The sequence below is a fragment of the Camelus ferus genome, chromosome 2, assembly GCF_009834535.1.
Source record: "Camelus ferus isolate YT-003-E chromosome 2, BCGSAC_Cfer_1.0, whole genome shotgun sequence".
NCBI lineage: Eukaryota > Metazoa > Chordata > Mammalia > Artiodactyla > Camelidae > Camelus > Camelus ferus.
The window spans coordinates 41,192,673-41,218,529 of record NC_045697.1 but is presented as its reverse complement, the minus strand read 5'-3'; the positions used below and the strand labels follow the sequence as shown (position 1 = coordinate 41,218,529).

At 33.8% G+C, this 25,857-nt stretch overlaps 1 protein-coding gene across 1 annotated transcript in view; it reads left to right on the top strand.

Annotated features, from left to right (window-relative positions):
• Positions 1-25,857, top strand: part of PTPN13 (protein tyrosine phosphatase non-receptor type 13) — a 179,683-nt gene that overhangs the window by 65,556 nt on the left and 88,270 nt on the right. The window contains 5 exon segments of the mRNA XM_014563749.2: positions 2,836-2,901; positions 5,049-5,111; positions 5,113-5,235; positions 9,113-9,200; positions 18,948-19,514. Coding sequence (XP_014419235.2) covers positions 2,836-2,901; positions 5,049-5,111; positions 5,113-5,235; positions 9,113-9,200; positions 18,948-19,514 — 907 coding nt within the window.

Genomic DNA, 25,857 nt, shown 5'->3' with positions numbered 1-25,857 from the left:
AGCAGGCTGGGGACCCAGAAAGAGTTGATGTTTCAGATCAAGTCCAAAGGCAACAAACAGCTGATGTCCTAGTCTGAAGGCAGTCAGGCAGAAAGAATTCTTTCATACCTGGGGTTGGGGCGGGGGGGAGTGGTAAACCATTTTGTTCTACTCAGGCCTTCAAATGATTGGATGATGACCACCTACATTGGGGAGAGCAATCTATCTTGCTCAGTTAACCAATTTAAATGTGACTTTCATCCAAAAACACTCTCACGAAAACACCCAGAATAATGTTTGACTAAAAATCAAGGCATCCCCTGGTCCAGTCAAGTTGACACATAGAATTAATCATTACACTATCTACATAAATGACCAGCAAATGTATAATTGTATATCCTCATTTTAGGAATGATGTTATTAATTGTATATAGTTATGTATAAAATTATTAATATATAACTCATTTAGCATACTGAGAAGTAAATATAATAAAGAGTCTTAAATTACTGCCAGTATCTCAAAGGATTACAAATCAAAATTTTTGTATATATGAGTATGCAATTAATCATTTTTGCTAACGGTATAAAAAATGTTTTTCATATATGAGGCCTTTTGAAAAGGTGTTCACATGTGTGGTTCTTTGAAGTCTAAACAGAAACATGATACAAATAGCCTGCGGCATGCTGTCTTGACCTTCATGCACATTTAATTGAATTCAGCAGGCATGTATTGAATATCTGCTGTGTTCAAGTGCTCTGTTAATTGTTATCAAGGATATTAAGATGTGTGAAAAATGCTCCCTCAAGGAAGACAAACAAGGACACATCTTGACTATATTACAGGTAGTGTTAGTTACCTGTTATTAACAATATATATAAGTCATAACTATCATATAAGAGAGGAAGCTTTATCCTTTTTGAGAAAATGTATATAGCATTTGTAACAGATAACATCATCTCTGGACTACCGATAATAGGTAGAACTTTTATTGACCGATGAAGAAAGAAATTCCTAGTAGAAAGAACTGCTCAAGAAAAGCTTGGAAAGAGAAAGATTTATTTTGCCAATAGAGAATTATTTAGTGGTTCTGAGGTTTTTCTGTTGTGATAGGAGAAGGAGTGATAATAGAAAGAATACTTTAAAATCTGCCTGGAAAATGGAGATAGAGGCAGGTCAGAGTGAGTCTTGCGTATCATAAAGAATTTGGACTTTTGAAAATTGGGAGCCATGACAGTATTTGAAAAGAGGAACAACTTTTTCTGGTCTGTAATTTAGGAATAATTTAGGAGGCAATGTTAGGAACAGATTAAAGTGCTGTAAGATGAAAAGGATGCCCAATTTTATTTGTATTTACCTCAACCTATTTCTAAAGAAGATTTAAGACAGTTTGTCAGATTAAAAAATACAGGTGAGAAATTAAGAGCAAAATAAAAATAAGGACAAGAAAATAAGATGACACTGGAGTAAGACTGGTGCAAAAAATGTACATGGTAAGATTATGCAGCATTAGTAGAGATGGGCTAGAAGTCTAGCTCTCAATCTCTCTTAACAGGAGGAAAAATGGAAAATGATTACTTACGAGGAGTAACTCTCCTTACTTTCATCTGATCATCTTGCTTCCTGTTTCACAGGGTTAAAAAAATAGAAGCAATCAGGAAAGACTTCTCCCAGGAGTCCACAGCTAGATTATCCACATAAATTTTCATATTCTTTGCTTCCTTACTTCAGAACTGTCTGTGCTTCTGTAAAGCCAACTGCTTCATTTGTGCAGTAGCTATCATCTCCTCCCACCTACTCAAGTGTTCTGTCAACCGTCTCCTGTCTCCCCTGCATTTCCACTTTTCCCTGTTGGATCATTCCTACCAGCATAAAATATGTTGTCATTTTTCCAATATTTAAGAAGCAAACAAACAATGAAAAAGGAATCTTTTCTGACCCTTTTCTCCATCTACTACCCTGTCCATTCTTAATAAGAAAAATGCTAGTCAAAACTGCAAAGAGATTTGTTTTTTCTCTCAGTTTGGCAAAAATCCAAAACTTCATAACACATTCTGTGGATAAATCTTGTGAAAAAACCTCTCATACCTTGCTGGTAGAAATGCAAAATGATACAACTTCTGTGGGGAAGAATCTAAGAAAATGTATCAAAACTACAGGTGATTTACTCTTTTAACCATGACCTCAGGGAGTCAATTAAAGAGGAGTACCTGCTTGTGCTAAATGACATTATCAACAAGGCTGTTTGCTAACACATTATTTATAATAGCAAAAGTTTAGTAAAATTCTAATTGCCCATTAATAACAGACTGGTTAAATAAACAATGCTGTAGTCACAAAATGGAGTTCTATTCAGAAGTAAAAAGAATGAAATCTTATCTAAGCACTGGCATGGAAATACCTCTCTTGTTAAATTAAAACTGCAAATTGCCGAGTAATTTTTTAAAGTTCTTACCTTTTGTAAAAGAAGGAGCAAATAAGATTATACATATTTGCTTGAGTTTGCATATGGAAGCTTTAAAATAAATAAAATAATAAAAATGATTACTCATAGTGACGGGCTGGACTTCAAAGAACCGCACATGTGAACACATTTTCAAAAGGCCTCACATTTAAAAAACATTTTTTATACTGTTAGCAAAAATGATTACCCATAGTGATGGGGGGGAAAGTCTGTTCTGATAATTTCCAGTCTTATTTTCTGTTTTAAGTTCTCACATACATTTATGCAAAATATGAAATGATAATCTTCTCAAATCATTTGTTATACTATCTTTGGAGGAAAAAGTTATGAATATATAGTACTTGCTAAATTAAATTTTTACCATAAAATGATTTTTTAAAAATTCTGTTCCTAGATCCATATTTATTCTCTTGGAATGACATTGTATTGGGGAGCTGATCATGAAGTACCTCAAAGCCAAGTAAGTCAAGTCATCACATCTGTACAACTTTCCACCCTTTCAAAAGCTCTTCCATGTATTTATATGTGTTTTACAGTGTGTTGTCAGGCACACCAGCATTTCTATACTGGTTGTTCACATTAATAATGTTACACTCTCAGAATGAGATAATAATAAAATACTAAAGGAATTATTTTTCTTTTACTATTTTTAGAATTATAGCAGTCAGTGCCCGTGTCTCAACTATTCAGTCTGTGCGGTGTAGTAGCCTCTTCAAAATTATAGCAAGAGAAGTGAGAGTCCACTTTGTTTCTTCAAAGTTAATGACTGATAAAGAGGGATTGTAAATGTCTATGGTGATTCATTCTTGAACAGAAAGTGATAACCTTTCTTGATGCAAAAACTGTAGGCATAGTAGCTCTATATCTCTGTAGAGTTTATACTTCATTACTTTGTTCTTTTGTCACTTCAAAATCATACTTCCCTGCCCCTGCGGCAGCAGACACATACTAAGGTAAAGCTTTATGGGGTCTTAGGCTCTGGTGATCACTAGGCTGCTTCTAGTCTTTATTTTCTAAAGTAACTGCTTCCTGAAGACACAATATAAACATGGTAATAAATATGTAATCAAAAAGTAGTACATCAACAGTAGTAAATAATAATCAAAGATTTAAAAATAACTCTAGTTCATCAAAGATATAGCATACAGAATTAAGTTTTATTTTAGCCATTTAGAACTCAAAACAAAAATAACGAGGAGTATGTGTGTGTTTATCAAATTAAGAAGCAATAAGCATTTTAGGCTTTTATTCTAAAATTCAGCCATATTAAGATCCATGAAAGATGAATGATAGTCTTCAACTTGGTTTGGTTTCATTTTATATCATGAAAAATACTGTGTATTTACTTTCTGTCCTCAGTTTCAGTTCTACAAATGTCAGTGAGAAAGCTAAATTATTGCTGGAAATATTGGTGTCATATTCTATACAAACTTAACTCACACGTAAAATGTAATCACAGCCTATAATTAATACTTTCTCTTTTGTGGTAACTGAAAATGAAGTCATACATTTGTAATGTATAAATTGGAAGGGAAGTATAAACTTTTACTTCTATTTTACTATCAGAAATCATAATCATTTTTGGGAAATATTTAATATTAACCCAGAAATATTTACTAAGCACCTACCTTATGTCAGACTTTAATACCAGACACTAGGAATATAATGTCCCAGGCCTGTAGAATCCATTCATGGAATCAGACAACTAAATAACCAATTACACTGCATTGTGAAGAATTCTGTGTTGGGGAAAATGGAGGATGCTATGAAAAACCAGAGTAGGAGCCTCTAGCTAGACTTGGAGTGTTAGGATAGGTTTATTAAAGGACGTTGCATCTAAGATGAGCTCTAAAGGATGGCATAATACCCAAATGGATGAGAAGTGGAAGGGAAGACTCACAGGGAAAGTGTATTTTTAAACCAAAGTGGATGTACCAGTGCAGACTCCCATCAGCAATGCTCTCTGCCTCACCACCACTTCAATATTATCAATCTCTTTATTTTTAGCCATTCTATTGAGTCTGTAGTGGCTTCTTTTTATGGTTTAAATTTGCGTTTCTTGGTATGCTTATTGGATATTTAGATATAATATTCCATAAATTATGTCAACTAATTTAAAAAAGATCTCACAATCTGGCTTTTGTTTCACCAGCATAATGAAAACTTATATTTAAATAACCTTGAGTCATTGCAATATTTGAAATCTCTTCTAATTTATCATGAGAGTGTCAAGTTATATCAAACATATTGTTTACGGAATGTTAGGAAATTATTTAATTCCTCAAAATAATGTATATATATAAACTGCTTACTAAAATACTTGAATAACCAAAAAAAATTCCATTTCTTTATCATAACAAAAAACCCAGAGTTTTTTTATAATACTTCTTATCTGGGAAAGATAGATGTTAACCATCTTCTGCTAATAGTTTTTTTGGATTATGAAAAGATAAAATGCAGTAAAAATATATATGCTACTAGATCAGGAATTCATTTGAATTTGAAATATGTTGGGTGTGGTTTGTGTGACTCTTGGAATAGCTTATCTCATGTTAGTTAGATTTACTCACACTTTATCAACATGACCTTTTCTTGCTTTGTATTCAGCCTATTAAGCTTGGAGATCATCTCAACAGCATACTGCTTGGAATGTGCGAGGATGTTATTTACTGCCCGGGTTTCTGTTCGGACTGTCCTGGATGCTTGCAGTGCCCACATCAGGAATAGCAATTGTGCACCTTCATTTTCCTACGTGAAACAGTTGGTAAAACTGGTTCTGGGAAATCTTTCCGGGGTAAGCTACAATTCTGATAGTGCATATAGTCATATTTTAAAATTTAGTAGCATTTCACAAAATTTTCTTTAAAGATGCTATATGGCTGGCATTTTCTCAGTTAAGACTAGGAGCAGGAGATGGAATTTCATGTTCTAATGTTAATTGCTTATTTGAAACAGTACTTAAAATTTAGAAGCCCAGTGCAATAATTTAGTCTCCTAGATTTTATGAGAGTTAGTCCTTTTTTTTTTTTTAATTAAAGAACTTTATTCTGGCAAGTATCAGAGAATCACAGCATGTTAGAGCTGAGAATGTCTTCTTGCCTCTTTTCTTACATCTTTTCATGGAGCTCTCAGTAAGTGGTTCTATCTGTTGTGAAAATCGTATGGACATGCAGAATGGGTTTCAGAATTACTTAAATTCACTTTCTATTGCTTTATACCTCTTTCTTACCCATTTGTTAGTCTGGACCCTCCCCACCTTCCTCAGACATTGACACCTGGTATATAAAGGGGAAGCATGCTAGATTGCCGAAAGACCAGGACTCCTCCATTTTCCTCTTGTCTTGGATATGAAGCATCCCAGGAATAACAAACTGTGTATCTAATAGCCCCACCTCTGCACTCCTTAAGTTATATAACATCGTATTTGCTCTAGTTTGGGTACTCCTTGGTTTTTTGATATGTGGTCTAGATCTAAACTTTTTCTGCTTCTTACCCTTTCGGGTATCGTGCCTGAGTCCCTCTGCTTTGTGTGGACTGTGGATTTGCCACTGTCATGCAGGATTCTTGCTGGCTTCCTCTTAAGTCCTCATTCCTAGGGGTTTGGTTCTGCCATCTTACCCAGGATGTCATATGGCTGACAGAGGTATATCCAAGTTCCACGAAACAGACTCCTCTAGTCTTCTAGGCGAGTGGTTTGTAAAATGCACCCCGTGGAGCCCCTTGTGGTTTTGGAGTGACAGGAAGTGCAGGTAGTAGAGGCTGAGTGAGTGAAGGCGGTTCTTGGCTGCTTATTTTCCCTCTTTAATTAGAGCTGCTCCAATTCTGTTTGATTTATTTGTTTATATTCCTACATGTGATTTTTCTTTTGAATAAAGGTAAAGCCACTAAAGACCTATGAAAACTATTAGGCCGAAGTTTCCTGCATATTTTCAAATATCTTTTGTTTAAAAAAATCCTTATGATCAAATAAACATGAGGGAAAACTACTTAAGGGAAATTAAATACATTTTCACTGCACGACTTCTTAGAGCCTTACACTGCATTGTGTTACTAACCTTCAAGAGGGATAGGCATGCAGGTGAAACATTTCTCAAACTTATTTGGGCCTTTTTTCACAGATCTTCCCATAATACTAATGTTATGTAAAACTCCCTTTGAGAAATGTTGATCTGTATACTAACTCCTTCACTTTATGAATGAAGAAGTTGAGACTCACAAAGCTATCTGTCAGTGCAAGAATCTTATTACATCATACTTCCTCTAAGACTTTGGTCCTGTTTGCTGATTTTACTGCTATAGTAAAATTGCTGGAAATATTTTTTTCTTTGGTCTTTCCATGAAGAAATACTCCTCTGTGAAATTCTATTATCCATCCAGTAATTGCCTAAATTAGATAAGAGGTCTCCATCCCTTTAAGTTTAGTATTTAGTTCTGTTTATTACAGTAACTTTTTATTGCTCATCTACATTGTAACCTGTGCTAACACTGTAGGAGATATAAATTTAAATAAAATATTTGCTCTGTCTTCTAAGAGCTCATATTTAAAGTTCTGCAACCATGTGCTTAATTAAAAAATGCAAAGAAAGGTATGAAAGGTAGCAGTAAAATCGTTAAAAGCAATGAGAGTTTGAGGAGAAAGAATACAAGTAATGACCATATTGCAAAATAAAACTTTGAACTAGATCCTGCAGCCGACATAGAAAGAGTAATCCAGGTAGAGGGAAGTAAACTTGGAGAAATGCTGTGAAATGGGAAAGAGCAGGATGTTTGAGGAACAGTAAAAAGTTTGACGTGGGGTATGCTGAGGGGTTGTTTAGTGGGAGGATGAACAGAAAGGTCAACTTGAATTGGCATATAGAAAGCCCACCTTTCTAGGGGCAGGTTTCTAAGAACAAATAATAATGCTCCTCTCATCTTTCCATTGCTCTTACTAGTCTCTTGAACATCATTGGACAGAAGTAACTCTGACAGCTACTATTTTTTAAGTGTTTACTTTGTGCCAGGCACTGCACTGTGTGACCTATGTGCTTTTTCACATTTATTCATCATAACAACCGCAGGTTAAAAGAGAGTGTCTCTAAAATGAAGATGAGATTATGAAGCTCAGAATGATTAAATAACTTGCCCATGATCACACACATGGTAAATGGCAGAGACATGACTGGAATCTGGATCTCTGTGACACCAAAGTCTGTGCCGTTAGCCCCTCTGCTTCTCTGAAGCTGCTGTTGCCTGCAGTAGCTGACAGAATGCGTTAGTCTTTCACTCAGTGTGAAATCCATTGCAAGGGACCGTAATCCTACTTCCTTAAAATTAATTAGCATAGAGTAAAAGTCAGCAGGCCAGCTTACTTGTCCTGGTTCTTCCACTGTTTAATGTTTAACATCTTTGACTTCAGTTTTACTTATCTGTAAAATAGGAATTGTACCACCCACGTTACTTAACGCTGGTGAAGATAATTATTTCAATGTTGGTAAGCTTCTTCAAGGTCCTTAGAGTTTTCTTACTATTTCTCCCTTTATTGTAATATAAGGATAATAATAATATATGCCACATGAGGCTTTTTCAAGATTAAATAATGTAAAATATGTAAGCACTTAAGGTAGTGCCTGCCTTATAGTAATCACTCAATAAATGACAGCTATTATTACTAATAGTGTCAACGCAGGAATTCTCAAAGATACGGGATAGTATCTCTTCACTTACTGACAATATAGTACAGTCTAGATTAATATCATTTATGTAATTTAAATGATGGCATCATTTCAGAAATATTTCCATTTAGGTCTTCTTACTAGGAAGCATAATACCTTGAATATACTATCTTAAATGGATTTTTAATTCATACTTACACAAGTTTCACAAATGGAGGAATATTAAAACGTGTATGTGTGCAAGCAGATATGTATGCTTGCTTATGGTGCCAGATTTAAGTAATTTCTCCTCACCGTTTTCTCTTCTTCCACTTATTTCTTAAAGTTTCTACTCAAATTGATCATTTGAATAAACTCAGTATTCTGTCTAACATTTCACCCCTTGTAATGTGGAATTTGACCTAATTTGACGTGCTATATTAAACAAGGACCCTCAGTTTAAGTAATTAAAGTTTAAGACTACTTAAACATTTTGTTCTAAATAAGTCTCAAAATTGATTTAAATTTGTCATCCTTCAGTATGTCCATTTAGTTTAAAGCATTTCTCAAATATAATTTCTGGCAGGCAAAGTCTAGAAAATTACTTTTGAAAATAATTTAAATCAGTACTCTCAATGCATAGTTACAATCAGGAGAAAGCTTTATTATATCAGAATTAGCATGGTTTTAAAATTACAATCAAACCTGAGAGATGAATATAGTTATCAGTTTAGAAAAAAAGAACACTTGAAGTTTGCTGTTTTTAAATGGAACTCATTTTAACTACTTTATTTTAACTACTTTGGCCCTAGTTAGCAGATTACTCTTTGATAACTGTTTCTTACCTTTTATTTTTTGAGGATGAATTGGACAGACCTTATCCAAGGAGTATGTATTAATAATAGCAAACGTAGAATGTTTTTACTTGAATGTTACACACTTCACAAATATCTAACTAGTGTCATTCTGTAGGTAATTTCCATGAAAACAAAAGAGAGATTCTTTTGTCAAACTTGACTTTTGGTTACCCTTGTACAGACGGATCAGCTTTCCCGTAACAGTGAACAAAAACCTGATCGAAGCCAGGCTATTCGAGACCGATTGAGAGGAAAAGGATTACCAACAGGTAAGAGTACATAAATAGGAAATGTTTAGGCTTTAACCTTAGTTATTGTTTCCTTTACAAAATCATGCTTAGCCTAGCTTGGCAGTCTGGTAACTGTGACCATTATGGTCAGAAGTGTGCAAAGTGGAGACAGCAAACATACAGGAACACTAGGTACATTAATATATAAATCTGTGATAGTTATACAGAAAATGTTAATAATACTGTCAGGACTCCCACAGTAAATCATTTGTTTCCTAATATTGTTATTACAGAAATAATATCATTTATTTACTTACTCATGGTATTTTGTATTAAAATACATTTTAAAGCACAAAGAAACAAAAAATACACTTGTGAATATAAATGATACTGAAACAGAAATTTCAGAATGCAGCATTCTTGTACACATTGTTACTTTCTATTCAGTTTCTTTTTTTAATGCTAATCACAACCCACTAAATTGATTTTATGACTAATTTCATGATTTGCAGTTATCAAATACTATCTTAGATTATATAATGCTTATTAAATAAAAACTGATGAAGAGTGATTTTGCTATTTGCCAGTACTGTTAGATAATTATGGGTCCTACATAATTATTAAATTGATTTTTTAAGGAAATGAACAGAAATTCCAAACACATGAAATGAAAGTAGTAAAATTTTAAATTTCAATCTTGGCTTATTTATAAAATAAACTTTCGCTTTTGCTTATTATTTTTGTTCTCTTTTCTTCTCATCAAGCAATATTGATAATTATGATAATTTAAACATTAGCAAGAATATTTTATGGGTGAAATATTTTATTGTCTTAAGTCTTAGAGCTGGAGATAAGTAAATGTAAATATTGCTTAAATATATTCTAATAAAATATTCTAATTTTTACAGTCAGATTAAAAAGTTAAGATGTTTAACTAATTAGATAATCAGAGCAGAGCTATCATATTTAAAATCTGTGAGGAACTTTCACTGTGGAAACTAAACACAGACATTTGATTATCTGGACCAAATGTTTTGAAGAATGCAGAGCTCTCATGTCTGAGAGGGAAGAATGTGTCCTAAGCAAGTATACTACTTATCTTAAGAAGTCAAAGAAAAGCTATAAAATCATTTCTGTGGAGTAATTCTGTAATAGTGCAGTTAGTTAAGTGTCTGTTTTAGTACTTTCATTTTACTTATTTTGAATAAGGATTGTTTTTCTGAAGAAGTATCTTAGCTTTCATGTCATAAATATAATCAATTTACTTCAGATTGCATAAGGCTCTGTTTCTAAGACATTTATTATTATTTGTGTGTGGCTCAGGAAAAAAGGGAAGAAGGCAGACTTGTTTAACTTAGTTTTTACAATACTTTGATCTAATTTTTAAAAGTATTTTTAACCCTTTCTTTTGTTTCCTTAAATACTCATGTATATAGACACATCTTTCTCTCATAGATAAAACTCTTGTTTTCTCTTATCTTAAAACCAGACTAGGACTTGAGATACGATAACATGTGAGCTTTAGAGCTAAGAATAGAAACACTTTAATCCTTCAAAGTTTCAATCACTCTCCTGTTTTAGAACTAAATGGAGTCTTTCTCAAGGAGACATGATGAATAATTTAATAAGTAAACATTAGGTTTTAAAGAAATGATTTCTGTTTCTCTTATTTATCATCTTTCTAGTTTTCTCCGTCCCTCCTCCTATCTCCTTTTATCTCTCTCTCTCCCTTCCTCCTGGCTTCTTTATTTCTTTTTCCTATTCTTCCTCTTTCCGAAGTTCCCTTGTCATCTCCTCCTGTCATTAAGTGGCCAGCGCTATGGAATTGAAGTTTGTTTGCTTGTGACTTGTTGAGTTAGTAAATATAATGTTACATTATTGTTAATTTTTAAAGATAGTTTGTTTCTCTAAGAGTAAAAAATGTTCCTGTATATATGACACCCCCATTCTGTCCCTATTCATCATGAATCTATAGACTCTAAAGTAAAGAATGACCCTGCCATGTTTAGTTTCTCAAAGTTTAAAGACTAAGAAGCATCAACAAAGTTTGGATTATATTACTTTCAATGATTCAAAATCTTACTGTTACAGACATTAATTATTACCTAACACTTTAGAGTTAGTAATTAGAGATTGAACTGAATCTATGCCAACTATATAACATACTTAAAATAGCAGGTTATGTACTCATCATTTACATATATACATAATTTATGAAGCCATATGTAGATGCTAGGGATGGGAAAACTTGATACGTTAAGCACATTCGTTTTTGTAGGTGTTAAATTTAACATTTGTTGATTGACTGGAGATGAAAAAAGTTCTATAAAAATATTAGATACAATAATATATTTATAATACAATTTTAATGATTCCAAAAAGAAATCTGTGACACTCTTATGATTTATTTTTTCAGATAACCTATTTTGAATGTTAAGTTGTATGCAGAGTAAAAATTAAAAAATAAACTGTAGTTCACCATCTTGGCTCATGTTATTAGACTATTTTCTTATAACAACAAATAGATCTGAAGTTTTAAACCAAATTATTAATGTCTTTCCTTTGTAACTTTGTTTTTATAGTATTAAGACTTAGTATTATTGTCTAATAATGCTTTAAAATTCTATGACTAAACAGACTGTACAAATGCGAATGAATAGAATTGACTGTTGCAACTTAAGAAAATTAGCAGAGAAATCTTTAAATAGACTGTCCATTCTCTAATAACCCTATCTCTTTATTCTCTAATAAATAATTCTCTAATAACCCTATCTCTTTATTGGAGAATAAAATCTCCCCAATGTCTAAATTCAAGAGACTTTATAAGAAAGTACAGTTTGTCACTCAGGATGAACCTAAATTAGTTCCTCTAATTTGGGGTATAATTAGAGGTCCTTATACTTAAAGAAACAGTAACGTTTTTTGGATCGAGTGAAATAGGAGAGGACTCCCCAACCCATCTTAGCCATTGCTTACCACAGGAGCACTGCTCAAAGGCTCTTTTAATTTATCTTTAACAAATTTATAAAATCACATCTCAAGGACAGAATCGGCATAGTATACTAATTACAGACATTACCAGGTAGAAGCAATTAAAAGCTAATAGTCAATGGCATACACCACTATAATATAAATCTTTAAGGTTAAAAAAAGTTACCTCATAAAGAAGAAATATTCTTTTAGGACACTGGTTTACTTTTGGGCAGTGCCAGTTCTTAAAAGTCCGTCGTCACTTGCAGCAAAGCAGCACTGTCATATTACATTAGTAATAACGCGTTCTCTTTGATGCAGACCAACCTGAAACCTGCATGTAGGGATAGCTTTTGTTTATTAGGTTCCTGACCACAGTTTTCAATAAATAAAATGTCAAAATGGGCGTGAGATACAGAATCAGATTAAAAGAAGTAAGCGGTTTTAGGGGTAATGCCTTGTATGTAAGTCATTTGATTGTTCATCTAAAACTTAACACTAAAATTTTTCATCTATGAGTAAATGACCTCAAAAGGTGTCTCCTTGTGTCTTATCTCTGAGATCTGTTACAGAGGCTAAGGCCCAAGCTAGTAGGGCTGCGTGCCCCTGCTTTGTTATTTAATACCGCCTATGCTGATAAAATGGCTTCCTAAGCAGAAAGAAATCAGACATTTCCTGCCACGCTTCAGGTGGAAATTTACACCTTGATCAGATCAGGATGATAGTGCTTCAAAACTTGGGTGAATTGATAATATCCTGTTTCTTTTTTTATGTACTTGAACACATTTGGGAGGACAGATGGGGAATCGGGGAGCCCCTTTTAATACTGAAATGTCATTTTGAAGTTAGCTTCTAAGAGATGCTATGAATTTTTTGAGTCTGTGTGAGAGGAAAGATGAAGATATCCCATTAATGTTAATGTTAATCATAAATAACAAAAATAGTTAAAACACAATGTACTTTACAAGGAAATTTTTTTTCAACTTTACCTAATAAATGGAATGTGTTCTATTATGAAGACTCCTTATATTCTTACAATCTTTTCTTCATAGCTCTTCAAAGTTTATTTATTGTTCCCCATTTACCTTTTAGCAAGCCATGTACTCTCTGAAAGTGTTTATGGTTTCATTTTAAATTTGAATACTAGTATTGTATGTAATCTAATGTTGTCCATAAACTCTCTGAACTCAGAGCATCCTCAAGAGATGAAACCACTTATTCTGTTTTGAATAATTTGATTTTTTTATTATAGAATCTAAAACTTCTGTTGTGATAGATCTTTTGATTTCTGGTTTTATGATTTTCTCTCAAAAGAACTTAAATTATCCCTCAGTTGATAATTATATGCTGCAGAAAATAAAGTATAAACAAAAAGGAAGCAAAATTTAGATTTTTATGTTGCCCTTGTTCAGAAGAGCTCATAAGATTTCATACGGGTTAATTCACTTATCCTGTCATCTCTAAAAAGAAGGCATAACAGATTATACCCACATTTTTGTAGGCCAAGGAAGTGAGAAACAGAAATGAAGTGGCTTGCCCAAGCTCATAGATTAAATGATAAAACTAGAATTAAAACCCCATCTTTTGATAATAAGCTTTCTGGTAGATTATGCTACCTAAATTGGCTTTAAAAGGTTTCAAAAGTTACATAACCAACCCATTCTACAAACATCCTTTTGGAATCTCTTTTATCAGGAACTGGAAACACAAAAACCAGTACAACATGGTCCCTTATGTTATTCTTTCAGTCGGGGGTCAGGGTGAGGAAATGAGTTGGAGTGGTGACAGATATATCATATAATGGATCATTTTAATATAATGAGAGAAATGTCTTCTTAGAGGTCCGGCATGCTCTGTGAGGTTAGGTGAAGGAGCTACTAACTCCGCCAGAATGGGACAGTATCGCAGAAGCCTCCACCTAAAATCTTTTAAGAGTAGCTCCAATGGCACTCTTTTCAGAAGTATTACTAGGTTTATTTTCCTGTGATCAAAATGAGTAGTTAGCATAGCTATTAGGTGTACTTAATTGATTTTAGTGCTGTTTATTGCTTGTTTAATAAAATAGTTATAATAGTCTGGGCATATGTCTAGAAAGATCTGGAAAGCAGTTGATCTAATCTCAAATACAGTTATTAGGCTGGTGGCACTGGTGTTAACAGTATAGTCTTCACTGATCTAGTAGACTTAAGTAGCTAATAAATGGGCCTAGAATTCTGTATTTCTCCTCATTTATATGGCCAAATTCTACTCTTGAACTGTCATTTTGAGTTCCCAGATTAGTGAAATTTTTTCCCTAGTGCTTTTGCAACATAAAACAACCACAATATTATATTGCTATGTATGATGCCACATTTATTTTATCCACCTGTGACGTGTTACTTGGGCAATTACATGTCTAGTTGTGTAGTTGAAGACAGTGAGCATCATTGACATGAGAAAACGCATTGAGACTCCTGCTGGTTGGGAATACGTGATTTAAGAATAGTAATGTTTGTAACCTGCTGAAATCCACATCTCTGGGTCCCTACCTAAAGATGTGCCTCCTTTTTCCTCCAAAAAGTAAACCTAGGCTAGAAGATCCCCTGGAGAAACCACTTAGCTCCAGACATCTCTTTTCTACTGCTTGCTTTCTCTTCCTTCAGAAGGTCACCCACACTCAGTTTCTCCCTTTAATGCTTTCATGGCTCAAAGCTCTTACAATTTTACTTTAGATTATTTGTAACAAGTGTGCACATATCACCTTGAACCTTGTCTCCCACCTCTACAACTTTTTGCCCGTTTTCCTGAAGAGTATCACTGCCCCCTTGCTCCCCTCCCCACCATCTTACCTTCTCATTCTTCCTGTTCCACCATTCATTCTTTGTCCTTTTGACGACTAGAAGAGACCTTAACTGTGGCTCAAAATCATCTTCTGTTAAGTAATAGTCATGAGATTTTTAAGTTAGCTATCATAATGTGATTTTCAAACATATAAAGCAGATTAAGCCATGGTTAAATTTGGCATATTTTGTAGGAAGTTAGTGAAAACTTATAAAGGAATTGTTTTTATTATAATTTTGCACTGCCCTCCAGAATTTTAAATAAATTTCTGAACTTTTAATAAATATGAAATGAAATATTTTCATGTCTACTAATTTGCATAAAGACAATAAAAAACCTAGCATTTATAAAGCAGTGGTTATCCAAGAGCCATCTTACTAATTTTAAGCTTCATATGGCTAATGAGAAGACATGGCTCTTTTAGGATACCATGACCTATTAATATATTGCTAGTAAATACTAATGACCTAGAAGAGAATGATAATTTACTTGTTCCAAATGGAATAGACTCATGATACATTTGGAAAGTGGTCTGTTTCAATAGTGGTCAAGATAGGCTTCACTGAAGAAGTCATTTAAAATAAAACTATAGGATAAGAAACAACTAACCGCAAGAAAGGTCTAAAATAGACCATTCAGGGCAGAGAAAATAGTATGTACAAGGCCCTAACATATAAAGAGATCCTAACAGAGAAAAACCCGTGGCCTGGATGGAATAAGGGTAATGGAGATGTGACTAAAAAGGATTCAACCGGCACATCCAAAAGGAGTCTAGATTTTATTTGGAGTACAGTAGTATGCCTTTGGGACTTATTAAGCAGGGGAGTGGCATCATGGAATCTGTATTTTGAAAAGATAGTTCTGGATGCTGAGTAGAGAGTAGCTGAATGAAGAAAGAAGAAACAGGGAGACCATTGCAGTTATCTACTCAGGTGATAAAGTTAACTGGGAATAGGGGGATGGCAGTGGAATTGGAAATAATCACATGGAATAACGTAACTTTGAGAATTTAGCCTGCCAGCACTTTCTGATGGATTTGATATGGGAAATAAAGAAGATGAAGGGTTTCAGTATGGTACCCATATTTCTGTTTTGAGCACTCAGCTGGGTAACAGTGCCACTTATTGAAGTTGGAAAGAAAGGGGTAAAAGTGCACATCTCTGGATGTGGAAAGCAAAAGATTAGTTTTAATCATGTTCAGTTTGAGGTACTTCTGAAATATACTAGTAGAAGTTTCAATTATTTCAGATTGGAGCTTCCAGAAGAGGTCAGTGCCAAGAATAAAAATCTGGGAGTTGTCAGTACATAGATAATACTTAAAAGCATTGTTAATAGATGAAATTATATAAGGAAAGAGTGGAAAAATAGGGTCCTAAAACTCATACCCAAGGAAATCCAACAATTTGGATATCCAGTAGAGGGAGAGGAAAAAGCAAAGACTTAGAATGAGCAGTCTGAGCAGTAGGAGGAAACCAGGCTTGTAGAGACAGGAAGGTGACTCATTAAGGGACTGTCATCACTTTTAGTTGTTGTTGCTGAGAGGTAAATAAGGTATGGATTCAAAACTGTCCATTGGATTTGGTAATATGGATATCATTAGTGATGTGTGATGAGAGTTGCCAAGGTGTAGAGGAGTTGGAAGTTGTCTACAGTGGGGAGAATAATGAATGTGAAGTGAGAAATTGGGGGACATAGTACCTAGAGGGAAATGTGACAATAGGAGAGAGGTTCTGTTTGGTTTGGTTTGGTTTGGTTATGGAGGTATTAGAGCATTTTGTATACCAATGGGAATGACTCCATAGAAATGGGGGATAATGCAACAGAGAAAGGAGAAATTATCTTCGGTTAATATATATATTCTTTGGAAAATATATATTATATATAAATTAATGTGTAATTTAATAATATGTTAAATAATATGTCAATCTTTATAATATGTAAATTATATATTAAAATATATTTCATATATGAATATATAAATATTAATTTTATATAATCTTTGGTTAATATATAAAATCTTTGGGGAAAAAGTAAAAGGAAGGAGGAATTGAACTCATATTGGGAATTGGCCTTCGACTGGTAGGAAATGTCATCCTTTGAGACAGTAGACAGAAAAGATTGCAGACACAGGTAGATGTGTAGAATTAGTCCTGGAAAAATGAGAAAGCTGTCTTCTGACAGCTTCTATTTGCTTCGTGGAATATGAGACAAGATCAAAAGACAGAGAGGAGAGAGTTAAGGTGGGAAATTTGAAGAATGAGGAAAAGCAAAGCAGTTGTTGTGGAAAATGAGTGAACTTACTATTAACACATAAAGTTTAGTGTCAGAATAGTTGACCATGAATTTATGGTGTTGTCAGAATACCCACTTGTTTGATTTTCTCTGAGTTTTGACTACTTGTTGGTAGATGGTAAAAGAAGGCTGATTGTTGAGTTCATCTATGGTTGTATGATCCTTAAATTCTTTCAGTTCTAATTTTTTATCTGCTGTATTCTGTTTTCAAGAATATCTTTGTTCTCTATTTTGTAATATAATTTTAAATTAATGACTTTCAATGTGTGGCTTAAGAATGTAACTCACCACTAAATACTGCAACGTAGACATATATTTATCAATTTTAGATTATATTAGAAGCTGAGGTTGGTGACAGTCTGTCTAGATGTGATGTGCCTTATTTTTCCGTGTTCTATAGACGATGTGCCTCAAGTATCCATGTTACCCCTGTTTACACTTAAGTGGATCCATTTTCAGGGGATGATGGGTTACAAGAAAAGCAAAATATTTGAATCCAATTCTCAAGCAATTATCTGTTGCTATTCTGAAATTAATTCATTTTTCTATTAATTTTAAGATAAAATTTATAGTTGGAGACTTAAAGCTTATACTTCTTGCTCTGAGGAGGCAATTAACTTTTCAAATGAATTAATAAATAGTTTTTTTATTACTAGAAAGGTTTTAGTCATCATTTTTTATTGTATCCATAGCAAATAGATTGTCAAAGAGGGATCACAGATGGTCACCCAGGAAATCTTTAGTGTTTATGGTCTTTTGGGTTAGTTACTATAACATACTTTTCTGCATTTCTCTTTTTTTAATAGTAGAGCCATATATATGTGTGATTTTGTTGTTGTTGAATCTGTGGATTCAAAAATTAATTTCTGGTTGGGCATTTTTGCTGTGTCTCAATGCATTTACTGACTGCTGCCTTAAAAAAATTAAAATGGCTTATACTAGTTTTAACTATATCAAGGACTAAGGCATAAATAAGAATTGGTACTTTATTCCAGTTGAAAAATATTGATACATTATGTTCGAGAGGAAAAACTATTTCAGTACATGATGGTCTGCCATGGAAAAATTAAGTTTCTTCCATAATTTAAGCACAATCAGATTGTCTGGATTTCAAACACAATCAAATTTTCTGAAAACATTTCTAATCATAATAAAAATTAGATACTTAAGAATTCCAAATACTATTATCTTTTTTTCCCATCCAGAATATAGAAAAAAAAAATGTTGTTTCTTCTTTAAACATTTATTTCAATGACCAGAAGATGCCAGGGCTTCATATTAAAGTAATACATATTTGAATTATGTCTTTAGATAAAGGAGTAGACTATATGTTTTATTATTACCCCCAAATAATTTCATGAATAATTAATATTCTACCAAACTGGAGAGTATCGGAAACTCTTACCTGTTTTTTAAAACCAAATAATTCACCTTTAAATGCAAAATAATGCTACTTTAAAAAGTAAATTCAATCTGTTATTGATATCATTAAATAAGAAACATTGGACTCTGAAAAGTTATACAAACATAGCATCTCTTTCCACTTGCTCTGTCATCACCATCACCATCACCACCACATTTCAGCTCTGATTCTCCATTGGAGAATTAGGAAATTGCCACCACTTTCATTGTCAATAGTAAGGTTACATTCCAGTTATTTTTCTAAAACTTCTGTACATACATGATAGATTCTTATCATTCCAGGGAGAAGCTCTACTTCTGATGTACTAGACACATACAAGTCTCCATTCTCTCATCAGACCTTTCTTAACAAAGGGCTTAGTAAATCTATGGGATTTCTGTCCATCAGAGACACACAAGATGAGGAAGATTATTTCAAGGACATTTCATCAGATAATAATTCTGGACATGAAGATTCTGAAAATTCCTGCTCCCCTTACCAGTTCCAAACTAGTGGGCCAGAAAAAAAAGCTATCCGCAGCATTGATGTGCTTCCCAAGAAGAAGATCTGGGCTTCATCCATGGACTTGCTCTGCACAGCTGACAGAGACTTCTCTTCTGGGGAGACTGACAGATACCGACAGTCTCTCCTTGAGGCGGTAACAGTGCGGACTTCAACTACTCCTCGAAAAAAGGAGGGAAGATACTCAGATGGAAGCATAGCCTTGAATATCTTTGGCCCTCAGAAAATGGATCCAGTGTTTCACACACGAGAATTGCCCACCTCCTCAGCAATATCAAGTGCTTTGGACCGAATCCGAGAAAGACAAAAGAAACTTCAGGTTCTGAGAGAAGCCATGAATGTGGAAGGTTAGTAATTTTGTGTGTGTTTGAGAGAGAATTGAATTGAAATATTTAAAATTATGTTTCGAAATAAAGAAGGGTTGTTAAACCATTCCACAAGTCTTATTTCCACTGCTAAACCTCTGGTACCCAGGTTAGTCTCTTACTTCTCTGTCAATTTCTGTTCTTCCCTCCACAAAAACCCTAATTCAAAGTACACTGCTTCCACAAAGCCATCCCTTCTAAACACACCCCGCCCCATCATCTAACAGTCTCTCAATATTTTGGGTAGTACGTTTTTAGATTGTGAGCTTCTCAAGGGCAGGAGCCATATTTTATACTTCTTTTTAATGCTACACAGTACCGCCTGTCATGCACTGTCTTGCGGGAGGCTTCCGTAAAGGACTGGTTCATGGAAATGAGATGGAGTTCATCAAAATCAGCAATCCCAGGGAGGCATAGTAGCCTGGTGATAAAGCGCTGGTTCCCAAACCTCCAGCTTCAAAAAACAAATTTTGGGACAAGACTTCTGGAAATTATCATTTCTTTGGTGTGGAGTGAAGTTGTAAATCTATATTTTTAGAATAATAGTATTTAGTTTTATAGATTAAGAGTCAGCCTAGGTTTGAATTATGTGATCCTTACTTCAGCAGTTGGACTTAATCATTCCAAGTCTTGCAGTTACCCTGTGTGTAAAATGGGCTTAACAAAAAATAAATTAATTGTGTAATGAATGTAAAGTAATTAATAAGTCAAATTATTATATATTTCGTATGAGGACATAAAATAACTTTCTAAATGATAAACTCTTATTTGCAAGGGAAAGCTGTTTCAAAAAATATCTGACTCACACACAAAGCATAGTATATTGAATAGAATAAAATTACGTTCTAGACATTGGATAGAGGCTATTTTTAGTCTCTTTAGATGGAAGAGAAAGCAAAATAAGAGAATTTTCAACCTAATCCTCTACATTTTTGAAGATTAAAGTTTTATAACTGCCCCTTGACTGCTCTGTCCCTGGGACATAGCTGATTAAAAGGATCTGTAAGGTGCTTCTAGTTCAGTGAGAGTAGTAATATAGGGTCATACTCATTTTTAAGGCCACTGTCCCAATTAATATTTTTGATTCATGGATTGCTTTTAAAGCGCTCTGCTAAATGTTTGCTCTGGTACTTCAGTTTTAAGCATAGTTCTGGAGCTGAAAATACACTCCACATTGTACTTTACTTCTCAGAAATAAAGATTTGCATTTTTTTTCCAATTCAGGAATTGCAAATCAGTAAGGAATTTGAAATTACAGAGGAAATATTGAACACTTAATTGATATTATGGGTTTGTATGTACTTGCATTTTTAAAAACATGAGCCATCATTATGAGATGGTCAAGTATAATCTAGATCTGAAAACTTTCAAAGACAGAAAGTAAAAACTTAGAAATTTGTTTTATGCATGATTTCAACTGTTATGACAGCAAAAAATAGTCACTTTGTAGCTTAAAATAAAGTCTCCCAGAGTTTGTATTTCATGACTAGAGTTGTGCGGTAGCTAACATATGAATATAATTTAGCTGGATAGTCTTATGAGCATGCCTTTTTGGAGACATTTATGTAAAGAAATCCTACTAATTGTGGGAAAAAAATTCCCTCAATGATTCAAATATATAAAACCATGATTGTCTCAGAATATAAATCGTGAGGATGCACAGTGTTTCTAACATTTAAAAGGCTGAGTGATTTCTTTTTTGGGGGAGTGGGTAATTAGGTTTCTTTATGTATTTTTTAATTAATTATTTTATTTTATTTTATTTTTTTTTTTTTTTTTTTTTTTTTTTTTTTTAGTAGAGGTACTAGGGATTCAACCCAGGACCTTGTGCATGCTAAGCACGCCCTCTACCACTGAGCTACACCCTCCCCTGAGTGATATATTTTCTGAACATGTGAATATGAAAATCATAATTTCTGATGTTCTTGTGTCTGTTACAAAAGATTATTTGACCTACTGTTTAGTAAATTAATAGTAATGTGGATTAGTGAAGTCCGAGGAAAGTATTTTTAATACACTTGAACCTTCGTTTGAGAGTTAAATATTAAAAAATCAAAACTTCAGTGAAAATATTTTTAATTTGTTAAATTATGCTGCAACAAATAGTCTGTTTAACATGTTTTGTTTGAATAGGTGATTTGGGGGATTTCCTGTGAAATTAGGATTAAGCCAAATTATGTCCAGGTTTGCATAGAAGTCTTTTATCTTCTCAGGAGACGTGCACACATGTGTGTAAGTGTATTAAGGAAACTCAAATAGACCAACTTGTTTCCATATATGCAAATATATCTGCAAAGGTGATATATAATCTTTGTAGACTTTTATTTGTTGAAAATGATAACTTGTTATTAAAAATCAAATTTCCAGTTTTAGAAATTTTAGGTTTCTTATAAGATATAAGAAAAGGAAAAGATCTTTTTAAAATAAAATAAAATATGCTTTGAATTGTGTAATATAGGACAATTTCTATCCTGAAATCTTTCATTAGTTTGGAAGAGTTTTTAAAAGCATTTACTACCGCAAAGAACCTACCCATTTTTCCCCCAGGGTATATTTTATAACCAAGTTAAATAAAACAAAACACCTTGGAAATATTAGTTTATAATGGAAATACTTACACTACCTTAAATAAATTCCATTATTATATAGTGATTTGCAAATAGTTATAAATTATGTTTGCTTTAGACTAAAAGCATTGTTCGAAAGGAAGTTTAAGGTTTAGAATTCAAAAGCAATAGTTCTTGTTATTTGGTTGAGTGACTTGCTGGTTTTATGCTGTACTGTCTTTCTCTAAAGGAAAGATAATTTACGTTAACTCTGCAAATAAAGCGCAGATTGCTAATATGAAGATTTTAGCTAGTATACAAAGAAGAAAAAAGAATTAAAAATAATGTAAATCCCATTTATCTCATTTAATTCTTAGGAAAAGTAGGCTCCATAGATCCCTTTTATGTGTGACAAATCAAGCAGAACAGTTTACATGACTAACGTACACATTTTCTTGTACATCTTTCTTTTTAAATATTCTTGTTTTAAAGTACTTGAAAATATTTTCATAATGCTCTGTACAGTTTTTGTGGTCTTTACAATTGGAAGTTGCTACTGGGTATGAGTAATTTTAGAATTAGAAGAGGTCTTAGAGTACATGTGCTTGGATCACATAACTAGTTAATGATAAAGTTTCCATCATTATGGGAGATTGTGGATTTGTGTCACAAATTTCAGCATTCCAGTCTAAAGATTTCCCACTACATGTTACTTTCTAATTTTTAAAAAAGTTGTGTTCCAGTGTTCACTGTGTTACTATAGCAATCAGAAGAAAAGAAATTGATAAATTTCAGCTTGTTCTTCTGGGCACAGAAGGAGATTCCGTGAACTAATAGGACAGACTGTTGTCTCCTTGAACCTCAGATGTATAGCCCTTTCCTTAGCCTGGGCCCCATCCCCTTGAAAGGAGCTTTTACCTAAATCACCTCCCTCACATCTCCTCAGCTGACAACATCAACCAGCCAGCTAGCACAGGGGTGTCCAGACCTTAAAATCATGGAGTTTGGTAGTGGAAGGAATTTAGATGTTATTTAAACCAAACATCTCATTTTCAGAGACCCAGAGTAGATTAGTTTGCCAAAGCAGAGACATAATTCATAATTCATAACAGAGGTGAATATAGAATCCAGGTCTCTGGAGCTCCAGAATAAGATTTTTTCCACTCTGCCATTCCGATTTCAAGCAGCAAGCGGACACATTTCAGATACATTATTGGGAAAACATTTTACTGCCTGGGAAGATGAACATTCAGCTAACCACCTAAACACATTCCTTACATCTCTTCCTAATAAAATTATATAATTTTAATACAGTGAATCATTATAAAAGAAAGGCTCGAAATGAGGCATTTTTGGTTCTTTCTTCAGTAAACCACACTGGATAGCAGTTAAGATGTGGTTCCATTGTGTTACATGCTCTATTGTGGCAGACACTGGGGTTTTGTCTGGTTTTGTTTTAGATAGTGTTTTGGTGGGGCTTTACTATGGTGGGGTCTGTAAGATGGTTATCATGTGCCCCATGAGATAAGGGAGTAAACTGTCAAAAAGCAGTGGTTTTATTGAGTGCTCTAATTTCTTTGGGGAAAAAATAAAGTTAGAAACAAAAAAGAAGCTAAAGAAGAAACTGTGATTGAAATAGAAATATAAAATTACTACTGTGATTATTAAGTTAGTACTTTACCTTTCAAATAGTTCTCTACATTCATAAAGAAGTAGAGAAGGGGCAGAAAGAAGCGTAACAGATTTCTCTCTTGGAAACTAATTCCAAAATTTGATATCATTCCTTTTTTTTTTTTTTGGCTTTATTCTTTTCATTTTACTCTTTCTACTTCAGCATGGGACTGTCCTATTCTACTCCTTTCCTTTTTTCCTTGTTTCCAGGATTTTCTTTTCCACCTCTCTCTACTCTATCTCAAGATCTGAGAAATTGTCTGTTTTCTAATAAAAGTATCTGTCGCCGTGTTGTCTGTGGTGTGATCACCACACACTCCCTATCCCTTGCTCTGTGGGTTGGCAGCACACTCCTGATGATGAGAGAGTGACTTGGAACCGGTACTGTGAGTATAGTATGAACAGCACTCCACACCCTGGGTGGGGACCGTGAATAGCATTTTGCTTCCAATGGTCCAAACTCCTCTGCGTTCTGTGTGATACTAGAAGGGAGAGTATGAAGAACAGATATAACTAAATTCTAAAAAAGTGACTATGATTAAATATTACTTATGTAAGGGGTTTAAAGTCAATCTACTTTCTGTCTAAATTAAGTATTGTTTCCTTCCTTTCAGTGCTCTGGCCCCTGGTCCAGCCTAGTTTGGCTGTTCTGTGACTGCTCTGGGGATACAGCTTAAACTCTCTGTTGTGCAACTAGAATATGTAAACCCTCAAGTATGTGATCCTGTTCTCATTATTGAGGCACCTTAAGGCTTCATTTCCGTTCAGATTCATTCCATTGGATTTGAAAGTGCATAAGTTTTTATACATTTCAGAAAAGCAAGAGGATGGATTCATAAATGTTATAGTTCATCATGTAGGGTACTCCTAGTGACATTGTTATAGAGAGAGAGAAATTTTTTTCAAAACTTCTCTCTTTTCTAAGATCCCAAACTGGTAAAGATGAACTACTCAGTTTTTATTTCTTCACCCTATTTCCTTGTGAATAGCCCCACCTCCCCCCACCCCGCCAAAAAAAGACTGAGTTGTTATTGGGATTGCTCCATGAACTAAAATAAATAATTTTAATAATTAGTTTCTATTTCACTTAGTTCCACAGAAGTAAACATGAACAAACAAGAATTTTTTGTGATATTGGCCAAATATCACATATATTTTAAGTGTTAACATGGTGATTGCCACATAACCCAAATCTGGGTGACAGTTGTATTAACTCAGGGGCACCCAATCCACAGTGGATGATCGGTGTTTTAATGATTAATGATTATACTACAAAGATGCAAATATAATTTGTATCTCTGGAGAGCCAATATTATAGACGGATTCAGCATCTTAGCCAGAAAGAATCAAGTTCCTACTGTGTTTCCAGGGCTGAAATTTTTTAAAGAGATTAATATGTTAGACCAGCATTGTTCAACAGAACGTCTTCAGTGGAGGAAATGTCCTATATCTACCAAGTCCAGCTCAGTAGTTACAAGCCACATGTGACACTGAGCACTTGCATTGTAGCTAGTGCAACCAAGGAATTGAGTATTTTATTTAAGTTTACATAGCCACATAATGCAGCTTCAGAGCATTGTCATGTAAGGTTCGTCCAGTATAAAATAACCCATGTTCAAAGAAGGAAAGATTGGTTTGAGAAGCATTTGAGAAGAGAGATGCAGTGAGTTATTCTTTAGTTTAAACACAACTGAGAATAGACATTTGCTTCTTTCCTTTGATTTATCCAAGTGGAAAAAATGAAGTTGTGTTTTTAAACATTAAGGAAAGTTAAAGGTGAAACCAAAACAAACTTTCCAATGTCTGTATTCATAGTAACATAATGTTGATTTTAAAGTCCATAGGAATCATAGGCTGCTTGCTTGATCAGAAATTGAGGACCTAATTTAAATCTAACTCATACCTAGTTAATGTGAACCCAGTTTGGCTTTGACATAGGAACCATCTGAAAAGCATGGGTCAATGTTTTAAGAAAGATTTAAAATGGATCTTACTAGTAATGAGTATCATCACAGGTTTTAAGACCTAGCAACTTTAACCTGCAAAATATTTCTTCATTCCATCCCAATCTCTCAATTCCTTCTGTTGCCCATGGACTGTGGAAATAG